This window comes from Otolemur garnettii, unplaced genomic scaffold (assembly GCF_000181295.1).
Source record: "Otolemur garnettii isolate 467f Iridium unplaced genomic scaffold, OtoGar3 scaffold00235, whole genome shotgun sequence".
In the NCBI taxonomy this organism is placed as follows: Eukaryota; Metazoa; Chordata; class Mammalia; order Primates; family Galagidae; genus Otolemur; species Otolemur garnettii.
Genome location: NW_003852630.1, coordinates 1,355,242 through 1,369,339, shown reverse-complemented (window position 1 = coordinate 1,369,339; position 14,098 = coordinate 1,355,242). Strand labels below are relative to the sequence as shown.

General features: G+C 53.0%; 1 protein-coding gene across 1 annotated transcript in view; it reads right to left on the bottom strand.

Moving 5' to 3' along the window:
- Positions 1-1,691: 1,691 nt before the first annotated feature.
- Positions 1,692-14,098, bottom strand: part of PTPRN2 (protein tyrosine phosphatase, receptor type N2) — a 648,263-nt gene continuing 635,856 nt past the window's right edge. Inside the window, exons 21-22 of the mRNA XM_012812959.1 lie at positions 6,678-6,751; positions 1,692-1,763 (exon numbers count right to left, since the gene is read on the bottom strand). Coding sequence (XP_012668413.1) covers positions 1,692-1,763; positions 6,678-6,751 — 146 coding nt within the window. The remainder of the gene's footprint in view (positions 1,764-6,677; positions 6,752-14,098) is intronic.

Below are 14,098 nucleotides of genomic sequence, written 5' to 3'. Positions count from 1 at the left end.
AGAATGGCTCATGGTATTTTAAAGACTAAAACTTCAGCAACACTCTGACCCTTACATAACCCTAGTGCTCCAGATAAAGTAGACACATCCAAGTCTAGGAAACGCCCATGCTTGGTTTTAGCAACCTAAATGGTCAATACCTCTAGACACCAAAAGATAGGACAAAATTGCTCTCTGCTTTCCAAATAAAGACTATTCAAATGTGAAATCAGAAGTTTAATATGACACCATTAAATATATTTATATATCTCACACTGGAGGATTTCTTTTGAAACATAAGAAGTTAGAAATTACAAGTAGGTATATACTTCCTATATTCAGATAAATTCATTTCTATTAATTATTTAAATTCGAGATAGAAACAATTTTGGAAAGGAAACGATAGGTAATCAAAGCAGCGCTACATTAACTGTTTAAAGACACAGATGACATTTTGGAGTCTTCTCTCCACTCCTTGGCTCTCCCTCCCAGTCTGCCCTGTCAAGTGGAGTTTCTGTTGAGATGAAGGAGGGCGGAGACATCACGGAGGGGGCATCTCCTGCCTCGCTGCCACGTGATGTCTGCGGTGCACCCCAATACCCTCATTCCCTCTGGGACCTTATTGTTCTGGGTTTAACGAAGCAGATTTTCCTGTTTCTGGGGGGTGATGGCAGATCTGATGCTCACATGTTATTTTCGCAAATCCAGGTCACCTCTATGCACCCAGACAAGGGTTCCTTAAGCCACCCATGGTGTCCCGGGAGGCAGCGGGGCTGCCGTGTGCACCTCACTTTCTTACCAGGGGCTGTGATCCCACAGTGGAAGCAAACACCTGGCTTTCCCAGAAGGGACGTGTCCACAGCCTGCTCCGGGCAGTCCCTGGAGAAGACCACTGGTGCTGGTGGGGCTCGAGGGCCGGGGCGGGGGGAGTGCAGAGCTTGTTACATGCCCAGATTTGTTCTTCCTGATCTCAGTAATGTCACAGGACAGTATTCACTAACAGCAACCATTTTTGCAATGAAGAAATCAATATTTTAATGTTAAAAATGTGTCTCAGGGTTGGGTCTCATCTGTAAGTTTGGAAAACCGAGATGGTCATGGCCTCAGAACAGGTGCTCCTGGGGGAGCCGTGGGTCTTTCCTCGGGGTGAGATGTGTGGCAGGGCTGTCCCCAGGGCTCAGGGTAGAGTGTGGACACAGGGTGGTGAGGGCCCTGAGGTGCTGTGATGATTTTCTTATTTGCCCCAGAGGTATAGGCGCTAACAGTTCCACCCCCGTGGTGTCTCCAGCGACAGACCGATAGACCGTCTCGAGGACAAGTGTCAGACGTGACTTGTGCCCTCAGTGGTGCCCGTCCCTGCACGGCTAACCCCGGGCCAGAAAGTCTCACTCACAAGCGTGGACCATGCTCATCACTGCATCCTGACCATGACGTTTGTGGTTAAGGACGTGAATGCACGCTTCAAGAAAAAGTAATTTTTTTTTAAAGAAACTGGAGATAGATGAATGGATTTTCCCACAGATCTCTATTATTATTTGGTTAAACAGAAATGCTCATTTTAACTGCTAAAGTGTACTGACTATGGGAGTTTTAAGGACCCTATTTTTCTATGCAGTTACAACAGAAGACACAGAAGGTTTAACAGAAGGTTAAAGTCGTATCGGCATTCCCAGGGACGCGGTGGGCAGCGGCTCCTCCGAGGCAGCGGCCGCTCACTGGGGCAGGGCCTTGAGGATGGCGTTCACTTCCTCCGCCACCGCTGTCAGCGCAAACTCAAACTGCTCCTGCGGAGGGAGAGGACAGAGGACGTGGGTCAGAGCGTCCTTTCTACTCCAGGCTGCGCGTTTGTGGCTCTGCAGAAAGTGCTTAGGAGAGAAGGACGAGGCCCCGGTTCTGGTTCCGTCCTGAGGAGCGTCCCCTGTGCCTGAGAAGCCGCTGCAGCAGGGAGACCCATGCATGGGATCTCCTGTTCTGGGAGACGCAGCCAGTGCTGCTGCCCGAAGCCCAGAGTGCTCAGCCCCACCTAGCCTGGCACCTTTGGCCAGAACTGCCTCCTCACTCACTTGCTGCCTGAGGAGATGCCCAGCCAGCACCCTGGGGCCACCAGCCTGTGGGGAACCCACGGGAGAAAGAAGGGGTAGGGAGGGAGGAGGCCTCAGGTGTGGGGACCATGAGCCTCCTGAGGGCGAGACCAGGCGGCCGGACTCGCCTCTTCTCACTGGCAGAGGTGTGAGTGGCCAGCCCGTGTTACTCCTCAGCTTCCTCTCTAAAGCGGTCACCAGGCAGCTGCCAATTAACGCAGAGAATGCATGGGAAAGAATAAATTACACCAGCCCTTACGGTGAGAAGCTTGGGTGAGGGCAGCCTTATGGATGTCTTGATAATTCAAGTTACAGGGCAGCTCCCAGTCCAAAAATAATGATTGATTTCCAGTTTGAATGTTCATACATGAGAGAAACAGAACATAACTTGAAGTATCAGAAAGTCAAAGTAATGAAATGCTCACTTTGGGATAAAAAGACAGTTTCTGCTTTAATATTCCCTGACCTGACATCCAAGGAACCATCTTCTGGGCACTGATGAATACGGCAATACGGCCTTTTGCTTGTGTGGCCACCCAGGCTCCTAATGGACACTCTGGAGCCTGCTACTGAGGGAATCAGCGGGTGGGTTTCGGGAGACTTCCCAAGGCTGCTGTGGTCGCTGCCTCCGTGCAGGGCTGCAGAAACCACGCCCAGCATCTTCCTGTAACCCTCAGCAGGACCATCCCCACCCCCCAGAACCATGTGGACACCACACTGCATGAGCTTGGCCCAGGGCTGCACCAGGATGGCCACAAATGTCCCTCGTCCCCAACACTGACAGCTCAGTGACCTTGCTATGAGAGTTCGGGTCAAACGTGCACATATAGCCACAGACCCTTCTTGCTGCCCAACACATGGACTAAGGCTTGTGATGACTTGAAAAAAATTAAAGGTGACGTTTGAGAATCTGAATTTACGTGTCATATGTCTTCTTACCCCTTTAACACTTTGGAAATTTGGCTTGAGAACGAATGTTTATAGGGAAAATACGAAAGTGCAAAGATGTGAGTTGCTGTCTTATGGACCCCGCGTTGGGCTGGTGGGTTTGACAGGCAGGATGTGAGGGAGAAGCTGAGACATTCTCAGCAAAGAAGCATCTCTAAAGTGAACCAAAATGAAGTATGAGACCCACAGGAGATGGCCACGGCTCCTCCTGTGTGCCTGGCGGCCCATACCCCCACTGCCCAGGAGTGGCCAAGGCAGGATGCCCAAGAAGCCTTCAGGCCGGTCAGGTGTCCAGCCACCAGCCTGAGGCCACGCTGGACAGAGAATTGGCAGGAACTCCCTATCCAGGCTGGCCTGTGACCCCCGCAGGACATAGGTCTGCAGGTCAGAAGTCAAAAGAGTGACCATGGTCCTCAGATGCCAGCTGGGGCAGGACTCTGGAACTGGCAGAGGCTGGATAGGGCTGCTGGGCTCATATTTATACTCATGCTCAGATCTGTGCTTTGTCTGGCTCAAACAAAACTCTGGGGGGGATCTGTGTGAGCACAGACTGTCTCCATGATAATGTTATCACTCCCGAGTTTAGAGACAGCTGCAGGAAAGGTGGGTGTCTACATGCTGCTCCCCTCCACGGGCTCCCCAGAAACGTGGGGAAGTGCATCCCCCGGGGGCTGGGTCGGCCTCTCTGCTTCAGGCAAGCAGGCCAGCCCCTCCCTCACCTCTGACCGCAGAGCCCAAAGACTGTTAGGACTGGCATTGTGCATGTGTGTGCGCAGAGGCTGAGAGACACAGGCAGACAGAGAAAGACAGAGACAGAGGGACACAGACAGACTGTGAGCCAGAGACGAACAGAAACCAAGAGGCAGATGAGCGCATGCTCCACACATACACACACGCACGCGAGCACACGCGCACACACACACGCACGTGAGCGCACACACGCACGCACGCACGCACACACACACGCGCGCGAGCACAGAGACCGGGTGGTACCGATACGCACGATCCCACTGGGGTAGAGGGTTTTAACGAGCCCAGCTGAGTCTGGGTTTGGCAGCTGCACTGGGGTTTGCTGGCCCAGCCCAGGGAGGGCATGAGGGCATGAGGGCATGTATGAAACAGAGGTCCAGTCCCGAGGGTGGGGACCCAAGTCAGGGTGCCTGGGGCCGGGGTAGGGTATGGGTGAGGCCTCATGAAGGAGAAAAAGCAAACTCAGGGGAGGCAGGTGAAGAAGGAGGCGCTGGGCTCCCGTGTGCCGGTGCAGGACAGAACGCCTCCTGGTGTGGGGAAACTGGTCACCCGCTTTTACTTCCTGAGAGCTCTGGGGGTGAGGAAGAGCTGCTCACAGCAGACAGGCAGAGAAGGCAGTTGAACCACCTCCTGCTACTGTCTCCTCAGGAGCACGTGCCCGGTGCGAGTGTGCGGCTGCCGGGGGGCCTCCTGGTGCTCGCTTGTGCTGTGTCCACTGTTAGGTTTTGGTTGTCTGGCTGACTCCGTTCCATGGAGGCAAACAGCTAACCCGAGAATTGCTTTGGTAACACAAAAACAAGATGTTGCTGGTGGGTTCTGTTGGCATCCTGGGCCCCTGCTGTCTCCAGGCTCACCTCATTCCTTACTCATCTAGGGGCCCTGTGATTTGACTAAATTTGTTCAAATTAACAGACCATAGACTGTCTTCTGCTTGTACAAAAGAGTATTCAGATTGTTTGGCAATAATTTTCTATCTTTTTTGGGGAAGCTCAGTCTCATGGAGTAATATGGGGCAAAGCAGTCACAAAATAGGATGGAATGGGAATTTTAAGTGTTACAGCTGTGGAATTCCAGGCACAGGTTTCAATACACCTGCAAACACCTGAACTGAGGCAGAGAGTGAACTCCTGCAGGTAGTCAGGTGGAAAGGAAGTCAGGGATGAAGTTTGTGCCAAGAAGTCGGAGCTCTGGGTCACCGAATATTCTAGCTGACACCGCCATAGTGAGTGAGTTGTATTGTTCCGCCACTTTCCAATTAGAACGGAATGAACATGCCTGGATGACATTGCACACACTCCTTTGCCCTCTGAGCGGCCTCACAGCCCCTCAGCTCAGGAAGGGTCTCGAGACCACCCCCTGGGCCTCAGCACTCTGTGTGCAAGGAGGCCTATTCTGGCAAACCGAGCACAGACAACAGAGGGGCATGGTCTTCTCCTTCTGCTGTATTAGGCTTTTTTCTCCATTTTTTTTTGCAAGAAGATTTGCCGTCCCAAGGATGGTGTGGCCTCTATCCACGCCAAAGTCAGCCTGCATCTGGGGCGTGCCGCCCCTCTATGCCTGCTGAGGGCTCAGAGGCAAGGGGAGACGGGGAGCTTGAGTTTAGGGTTTCTAGTGGCTCATCCCTAAGGGGACGCCAGTGCCGACATGGGGTGTCAGTGTCTCTGATCTCCCAGCCTCAGCGGCCTCTTCTGCTCAGTTGGGGGATGCAAGGCCAGTGGGGCAGGTGGTCACTGAGCTGCTTTCCTGGACTTGATGGGCCTCCCTCCTTATAGCAATGGTCAGCCAGGGGTCAGTCAGGCCAGTGGCATAGGCCCTTCCATGGGCAGGGCATTCCTTGTCACTGAATGCACCTGTCACCTCCTTTCTTGGCAGCTGATGATGTGGACTTGGCAACAGCAGGAGGAGAACACATGTCCATTGCAGAGGGCAGCGGAGAGGCCTGCGGACACACCTAGTGAGGGACAGCAAGGCCACAGCCTTGCACTGGGACATTCCTGCTCAATGCACTGCCCCGGCACTGATCAGGAGGGGATACCAGACAAACCCAACCAACAGACGTCTAGGATAACAGAACAGAAAACCCCTGGAGGCCATGAAGTTGTCCCAGACCATGAGAGAGGAAGGAGGAGTGACAGCCACAGGTGCTGAGCTCCTGGCAGTGCCCATTCCAGAGGCCTTGGTTGGTCTGTCTGTTGGGTACCGGTCTGCTTCTATGCGACTTCCTAGTTTTCACACTGTGGTATGTAGGGCACTAATGCTTGGGGAAGCTGGGTGAAGGGTTCATGGGAATTATTTGCATCATTTCTGTGATACTTTTGTAAGTCTAATATAATTTCAAAATTCCAAATAAAGTAAAAAAACATGAAATGTGCTGTGACTTTCACAATAATCACATAAGGTTCCCGTGACCATCTCACAAGTTGCAAACGGCAAAATGAAACCAAGATGCAGGTAGTCCACCAGACGGGTATTTCTGGAAAGCTTAGAGAATGAGGTTCCACGTTAACTTCACTTCTAACGAAGTCTGAGCCATCGTGGATGTGTCTGTCCTAGTGACCTCCCCACTGTGGGTGTGGGGCACAGAGGGCTGGGCAGGGTGCTCCCCAGAAGGATTCTGGGGTTTATTACTATCTCTCTGCAGAAATGCAGCATTCTTCTCCGCCCCAATTCTGGTGAGTGGACAGTTCCACTACACTTGAGATGCGATGGCATCAATGGATACTGAGGATGTCCAAGAGCTGCAGGATTCACAGTGGACCTGTGGGAGGCCTGGGAGGATGGGGTGGACACTGGCCTGTCAGTGTGGAGCCGTCAGCATGAGGCTTCTGTGCAATAGAGCCTCCTCCCCACCCCCTCAGGAAAAGAGTTGTAGAGACACCTTTAATATATTTAAGGTCCTAGAGGATTGATTGACAGTACCTTTGTCTGGACCATGCCGGGCCTCTGGTCCCTCAAGTGCTCCAGGGTGGCTGCGATATCAATCTCTTTAGCACCTGCAACAAATCAGAAATTGGGCTGAGTGCAGAGCACAAGATAATCCACGCTCCATCTGTCAATCTCCTCTGTCGAGGTTCCCTTTGGGCTAAGAGGCCAATTGAAAATTATTACCCCCACCCCCAAGCAGGCTTTGCAGCAGCTGCAATTTCAGGTTCATATAGAAAAGCGAAGCCAGGCAGCTTTCATTAGCATTAATTCAAGGGAGTGGGGCTGAAAAACTGTCATGAGATGCCGCCATAGATACTTCCCAACAGCAAGCCATCACTGCTGGAAACTAAAGCTTTACTAGGGTTGTTTCTGTGGCATTTTAAAGAATTTTTTAAACCATAACAAACCGTATATAAGCTTTCATTTGATCACATAGGATTTTTTAATTTAAAGACATGAAAAAATTAGACTAATTTAGATTAATTGGATTAAACATCAATATTGGCTTTTAAATGTAGACTCCCTGTCTTTTAAAATTGAGTGATCTGAATTTTGAGAAAAGATAATCAGGCCAGTGGCCGTATTCTGAGGGCAGCAGTTCCCTCGGGACGGCGTCCTCCTCAGAGAGCAGGTGCCTCGCCTGTGTGCAAACATCACCTGAGCTCTGAAGTCTAACCTTGCCATTGATCAGCCCACGTCGCTCAGTCCTTCAGTGCTACGGTCCCCACCCCGGGTCTGTGGCCCGGTACCACCTGAGCTCCGCCTTCTGTCCCCTGCCCCGTCCCTGTCTGTGGAAAACTTTGTCTTCTAGGAAACTGGCCACTGGTGCCAAAAATTTTGGGGACTGTGCTTTAGTAGATAAGCAAGATAGGACCCAACCTCTCTGCTTGCTACAGTTTAGAGGGGGGACAGGACCTGTGCGAGGGGCCCCAGCTGTGCAAGGCCAGCAGTCCTTGGAGCAGGGTGGGAGGTGTGAGGCTGGTGGCCCCTGGAGTGGGGTGGGAGGTGCGAGGCCAGCGGCCCTGGAGCGGGGTGGGAGGTGTGAGGCCAGCAGCCCTGGAGCGGGGTGGGAGGTGTGAGGCCAGCAGCCCTGGAGCGGGGCGGGAGGTGTGGGGCCAGAGGCCCTGGAGCGGGGCGAGAGGTGTGGGGCCAGAGGCCCTGGAGCGGGGCGGGAGGTGTGGGGCCAGTGGCCCTGGAGCGGGGTGGGAGGTGTGGGGCCAGTGGCCCTGGAGCGGGGCGGGAGGTGTGGGGCCAGTGGCCCTGGAGCGGGGCGGGAGGTGTGGGGCCAGTGGCCCTGGAGTGGGGTGGGAGGTGTGGGGCCAGTGGCCCTGGAGTGGGGTGGGAGGTGTGAGGCCAGCGGCCCTGGAGCGGGGTGGGAAGTGTGGGGCGGGAGGTGCCAGGCGTGCCAGGCAGTGTTTCATCTCACTTCTACCAGAACCGCATGAAGTGAGGACTGTGACCCCCAACCCCGCTGTGGATGAAGCCCTGACACATCCAGGTCCAGTGGCTTGTTCAAGGCTACCCAGATGGGAGAAGGGCCCAGGCCTTCAACCCTGGGGCACACCAAGGGATGGTGGGGGCTATGGGGTACCCTGGGGAGCAGCCCCACTCAAGTGGCCACAGGGAGCAGCCTGGCCTTTTCTGCCCCGACCTGAGTGTGTGGAGTGATTTCTGGTTGCGGCCACAGGCAAGTGACCGTGAACACCTGCAGGCTGCTCTTGTCCCTCACCCAGCATTTCTGTGGCCTTACTGGGTGGCACCAAAAAACCAGTGACCAGGTGCTGCCCATTGCTGCAGAGGGGGAGGGTCTCAGTTCAGAGCTGCTGGCAGCTGGAAGGAAAGGTGGGGTGGCTGGGGTGCTGGGGAGGAAATCCTTGGAACCAAATGTCACATTTGCATGAAGGGAAAACAAAATCAACAGCAAGGAGAGTGTGGCAGTCGGGACTGCAGAGCATCCTGCTGCCTCCCCCCACGTGTGCCCACATCCCTGGGGCGCAGGTGCAGGCAGCACAGGCTGCCGGGACGGCACTCCTTGGCACTGGGCACCCATGACAGGATGTCACCCATGGCTGAGCTGACAGCACCTCTAGGTCCCCTCCCCAGGGAAGGAATAGCATCCTTCGGGGCCTGGGAGCAGCCTGGACACCCACCTACCTCTCTTAACAGCAAAGGAGCTCTCCCCTTGGGACACTGACATCCCTGGGGAGCCTGTCCAGAGAGGCGGAGGAGCGACAGCTGGTGGGCCCGGCTGCTGCTCTGCAGGGGCAGAAGGTCTCAGAAGCTGACATGGCCACAGTAAATACAATGTCTTTTTTTTTTTTTGAGACAGAGTCTCACTCTGTCGCCCTGGGTAGAGTGCCCTAGTGTCAGAACTCACAGCAACATCAAACTCTTGGGCTTAAGCAATTCTCTTGCCTCAGCCTCCCAAGTAGCTAGGACTACAGGTGCCCACCAAAAGGCCCGGCTATTTTTGGTTGTTGTTGTTACTGTTGTTTGGCAGGCCCGGGCTGGGTTCAAACCTGTTAGCCCGGTGTATGTGGCTGGCGCCCTAGCTGCTGAGCTACAGGTGCTGAGCCTAAATACAATGTCTTAAAGGAAATCTATGAAGTTAAAACAATCTGAAACCAGTGAAGGTGTTTGTTAAATGTGTAAATCAGGGGCAAGGAGGCTGGAGTGGCCTCCTAGGCAGCATCACCGAGGGGTAGCACGAGGACCCTCTCCTCATCCTTCTGCAGAATTAGAGTAACAACCGTACAAAGAGCTCAGCTTCTCCAACCAACATTCTGCCTTAGGAAAGTCAAGGCCTGCGTAAAGGCCTGAGCTCCAGGCCTTTGGCTTGAAGCTTCGTCCCTCAGCGACCCTACCACAGATGCCCACTGTGTCCGCCATGGCGACGATGGCACCTTTTGGAAGGAGCTCTGGCTTTTGGACACACAATACACAGAACTTTTGCGCAACTTAATTTTAAGTGTGAAAATGTCACAGCTGTAGACAGAGAGTAGGGATGTTGCAGTTTGCCCCGTCCACCTTTCAGGCATCTCAAGTCGGCCGTAGTCTGAAGCTAGTGTGGCTCTTACAAAATTATCCAGAATAAACATCAGGACTTGTGCCTGTTAACCATGGTGAGTGAAAAACAACCATCCCACTAAATGGTGTGTGACAGAGATTGACGACAGGGAGATCGCCCTGCTGCTGGCCATCTGCCCCTCGTTTAGGAGGGGTCATTCTGCTCAACTGTTGGAATTAATAATTGTTCATAAACTGGGAAACGTACAGTGAGCCACACCATGGGGTCTCGTAACTGCTCACTGCCGTTGTAGGATCATCTGCCGCGTGGGTGTCACAGCCTGACAGGGCCTGCAGGGGACCAGCCCCACACTGAGGGCAGGTGGGCTGGCGGCTGCTTCCCCTGGCATGTCCCCCCTGGACATGCCCTGCACCCTGCAGGGGTTAGAGGGTTCACTCTGGTCAACAAAACTTCTCAGGCTGGTCTTTTTTTTCCAAGGTAGGTACAAGACAGGAGCCGAGAGCAAGAGTAGGATATGTTTGCCAGAGACGGACATACAACGGACAGCCCTGTTGTATGAAGAGGCCAGAACTGATGGCTCGTGAGTAATTAAAAATATAAAATATCTATCAGCTTTTTGGACATTTTTCCAAAACAGAAATCTACTGGTTCAACACAGGAATGCTGGGCTGCAATCAGGTGTTGGCTGGGCTGGGCTACATGGAAAACTCGGGCTCCTGCACCCTGTGCATGGGGACCCTGTCATTCTCTGCCAGGCAGGGTGCTGTCCCTGCTTCAGAGGGTCTAGGGGGATCCAGGGAGATATCTGTGAGTGTGACATCATTCACAGCATGTCAGACGCTGGGCTGTTTCAGATTCACAAGTCACAGTCTCGGGAGACGCCTCTGACAAGGCTCCACAGTGATGGCTGTGCCCAACTCAGGAGCCCGAGTTTCAGAGAGCTGGACAAGGCAGAGACAGGCTGGTCCACGGAGGGAGCCTGAGTCCTTCCCCCGCAGCGCTGAGGGCTCCTCTGGGACACACACCAGTGAAGCTTATCTCGGTTTGGGCTGCTCGGGGGACTTTGTTTTAGGCCCTGAAAAGGATTTTAAATAAACAACTTTCCAAGGCTATTTAATCCTGAAAGGCTTTCTGTATCATAAAACTGGTATGAAAGCTTCACCCTTACAGTCATGGGCTATAGCCTTCTCATGAGTTCCAGGGGGGCACACAGCCACCCAGAGCTGTGACCGGTGCTGGCTGGAGGCGGCGGTAACTGCGCCCCGTGTGTCCCAGGGCTGCTGCGTGACCCTCTGACGAAACACTACAAATAAAATCTCTTTCTCATTTGACTTCTTTGTAAAACCCTTTGCACTACTGTTCCTGAGTGAGAGTGAGAAGATGGAAGGAGAACCCGTGGTGGGTTAGCCCCAGACAAGGGATTTAAAATATACACCAAGGTAAGGGAGGTGGCTCAGAAGTGTACTTAGCCTGAAACCAAAATTGAACATTGGAAGAAATTAAATTAATCCTTTAAAAAGCACACAGCACTGAGCTTAGGTACGTAACGGGTTCATTAGGAAAAGTGGCTTGTCTAGTGTGGGGGTTCACGTCCTCCTCACCGGGGATGGAGAAGAACCAGTCATTTGGAGTGTGAGAGAGCAGTGGGGCACACCTGGGTTGTCCTGTCACAGTTCAAGAGGCTCTGGGGGAGAGGCCGGCAGCAGGCCAGTGCTGGACACTGTTCCACGGCCTCCCCAGCTCCATGGGGTGCACAGGGCACCAACACGGCATCTGCAGGGTAGGGTTGGCACGTGTAAAGGATTTATCTAACATCTCTAATATAGAGAAAGCTCCTTCTAGTGCAGCTAAAATAGAAATCTCTCTTGAAAAATCCAATTTTGCTGATGACATGAAGGTTCTGGGTGAGTAAGACCTACTGGGTGTGATGCTTAAGTCAAATAGTGCGTGAACAGTCAGATCAAGGAACACACAGTGTGACCCCGCCAGGGAGCTCTGGGTGTGCTCTGAGGAGCATCATGATCATGGCTACACCAGAGAAATGCAATACGCTCACTGAAGTCCACTTTCCGTTACTTTGTTTGTGGTTTTGGTTTCTGGAATGGGCCCCAGAAATGAAAGCAAGCCACGTGCTTGGCCAGCACCTCAGTGTGGTGAGTGTCGGGGGACAGGGCTCCCACGTCTGCCTGGTGCCTGGCATGCCCCAGCCCTGCTGCTGGTGTCTCCGAGGGCACTCCACACGGGAGCCCCGGCCCCACCCGGGCTCGAGCAGTAGACATTAATGTTCCCACCACCTCCGCCTGCTTCCCACAGGGCTCACTGGTTTAGAGGCTTACATACCAGTTAAATACATTTTGAAGACAGCAGAGGTTTTTTAGTTTTGGATAAAACGGTATTAACTATTAAGCAATGAACTTAGAAGCACAGAAGTACTGAAGTATTAAAACTATTTGTTACAATGAAAGAATCATCTGAAGTTAAAATGTCTCTTCCTGAGGTCTGCTCTGCTTTCCCTTGGAGTTTGGCCGTTGGCTGAGTGAGCTGTGTGACTCCACTAATGTCACTACGAGGAGAATGCCTGTGAGTGTGGCCTCAGCTCCCTGTGGGGAGGGGTCACCCTCTCTCGCCACATCCTTCGCCACGGCTCCCAACAGCATGCTTAGGAGATATCAGTGAATGGGACAGATGAGTATTATCCAGTTTAGTTTTTACCCAGAAAGTTGTGCAAACTGCGGGCACATAATGTATTTTTTCTTTTTTTTTTTTTTTTGAGACGGAGCCTCAAGCTATCCCCCTGGGTAGAGTGCCATGGCATCACGCTCACAGCAACCTCCAACTCCTGGGCTCAAGTGAGTCTCCTGCCTCAGCCTTCCAAGTAGCTGGGACTACAGGCGCCCGCCACAGCGCCTGGCCATTTTTTGGTTGCAGCCATCATTGTTGTTTGGTGGGCCGGGGCTGGGGATTCGAACCCGCCACCTTAGGTGTATGTGGCTGGCGCCTTAGCCGCTTGAGCCACAGGCACCAAGCCATTTTTTCTTGACAGTAAAAAAGACAGTATGTATCAAGTGTGTAAGAGGCAAAGGCCTTTATTTTGTAGGAGTAAGGTTTCTCAATTCTATCCTCTGGAAGAACTGAAAAAATGCTCGCTCCTTACTGACTGCATTTTGAAGGAATAAAAGGGTACGGAACACAGGGGCCTCCTGGAACTCAAAGGAGCAGAGTGGAGGAGCCTGTGATCCAAGAGGAGGGTCCTCACACCTTCAGGCTGGGGAGGATTTTGTTTTGTTTTGAGCTCAGTATTTGAAGGGCTGAACTGTTAAGGGCACACATTCCATCTTTCTAGTCCCCAACATCACAGAGTCAGACCTGGGATCGTGTCAGGTGATAGGTGCCGCAGCTAGAGTCCCCCATGTTCAACAGAACAAAACAAAAGGTGGCAGAGGGCAGGGACACTTTGGCCCCACACAGGTGAAATGTGTCTGCCTGCACTGGGCTGGGCTCAGCAAGGCAGCACACTGTGCCTGCAGCACACACATGCACACGCCACATGACACTTCACACAACTGTCCACACATGTGCACACACACACATGTGCATACTGGCACGCACACCCCCACATGGCACACCCCCCACACCACAGTCTGACACATGCACACATGCTCATGTGCACAAGGCTCACACACCCACATCACAGTCTGACACATGCACACACGCTCATGTGCACACAGCACACACCCACATCACACAGTCTGACACATGCACACATGCTCATGTGCACACAGCACATACCCACATCACAGTCTGACACACGCACACACGCTCATGTGCACAAGGCTCACACACCCACATCACACAGTCTGACACATGCACACACGCTCATGTGCACACAGCACACACACCCCACATCACAGTCTGACACATGCACACACGCTCATGTGCACACAGCACACACACCCCACATCACAGTCTGACACATGCACACACGCTCATGTGGACACAGCACACACACCCCCATCACACAGTCTGACACATGCACACATGCTCATGTGCACACAGCACACACCCACAACACAGTCTGACACATGCACACATGCTCATGTGCACACAGCTCACACACCCCACATCACAGTCTGACACATGCACGCACGCTCATGTGCACACGGCTCACACACCCACATCACACAGTCTGACACATGCACACACGCTCATGTGCACACGGCACACACACCCCACATCACAATCTGACACATGCACACACGCTCATGTGCACACAGCACACACACCCCACATCACACAGTCTGACACATGCACACACGCTCATGTGCACACAGCTCACACACCCCACATCACAGTCTGACACATGCACACACGCTCATGTGCACACAGC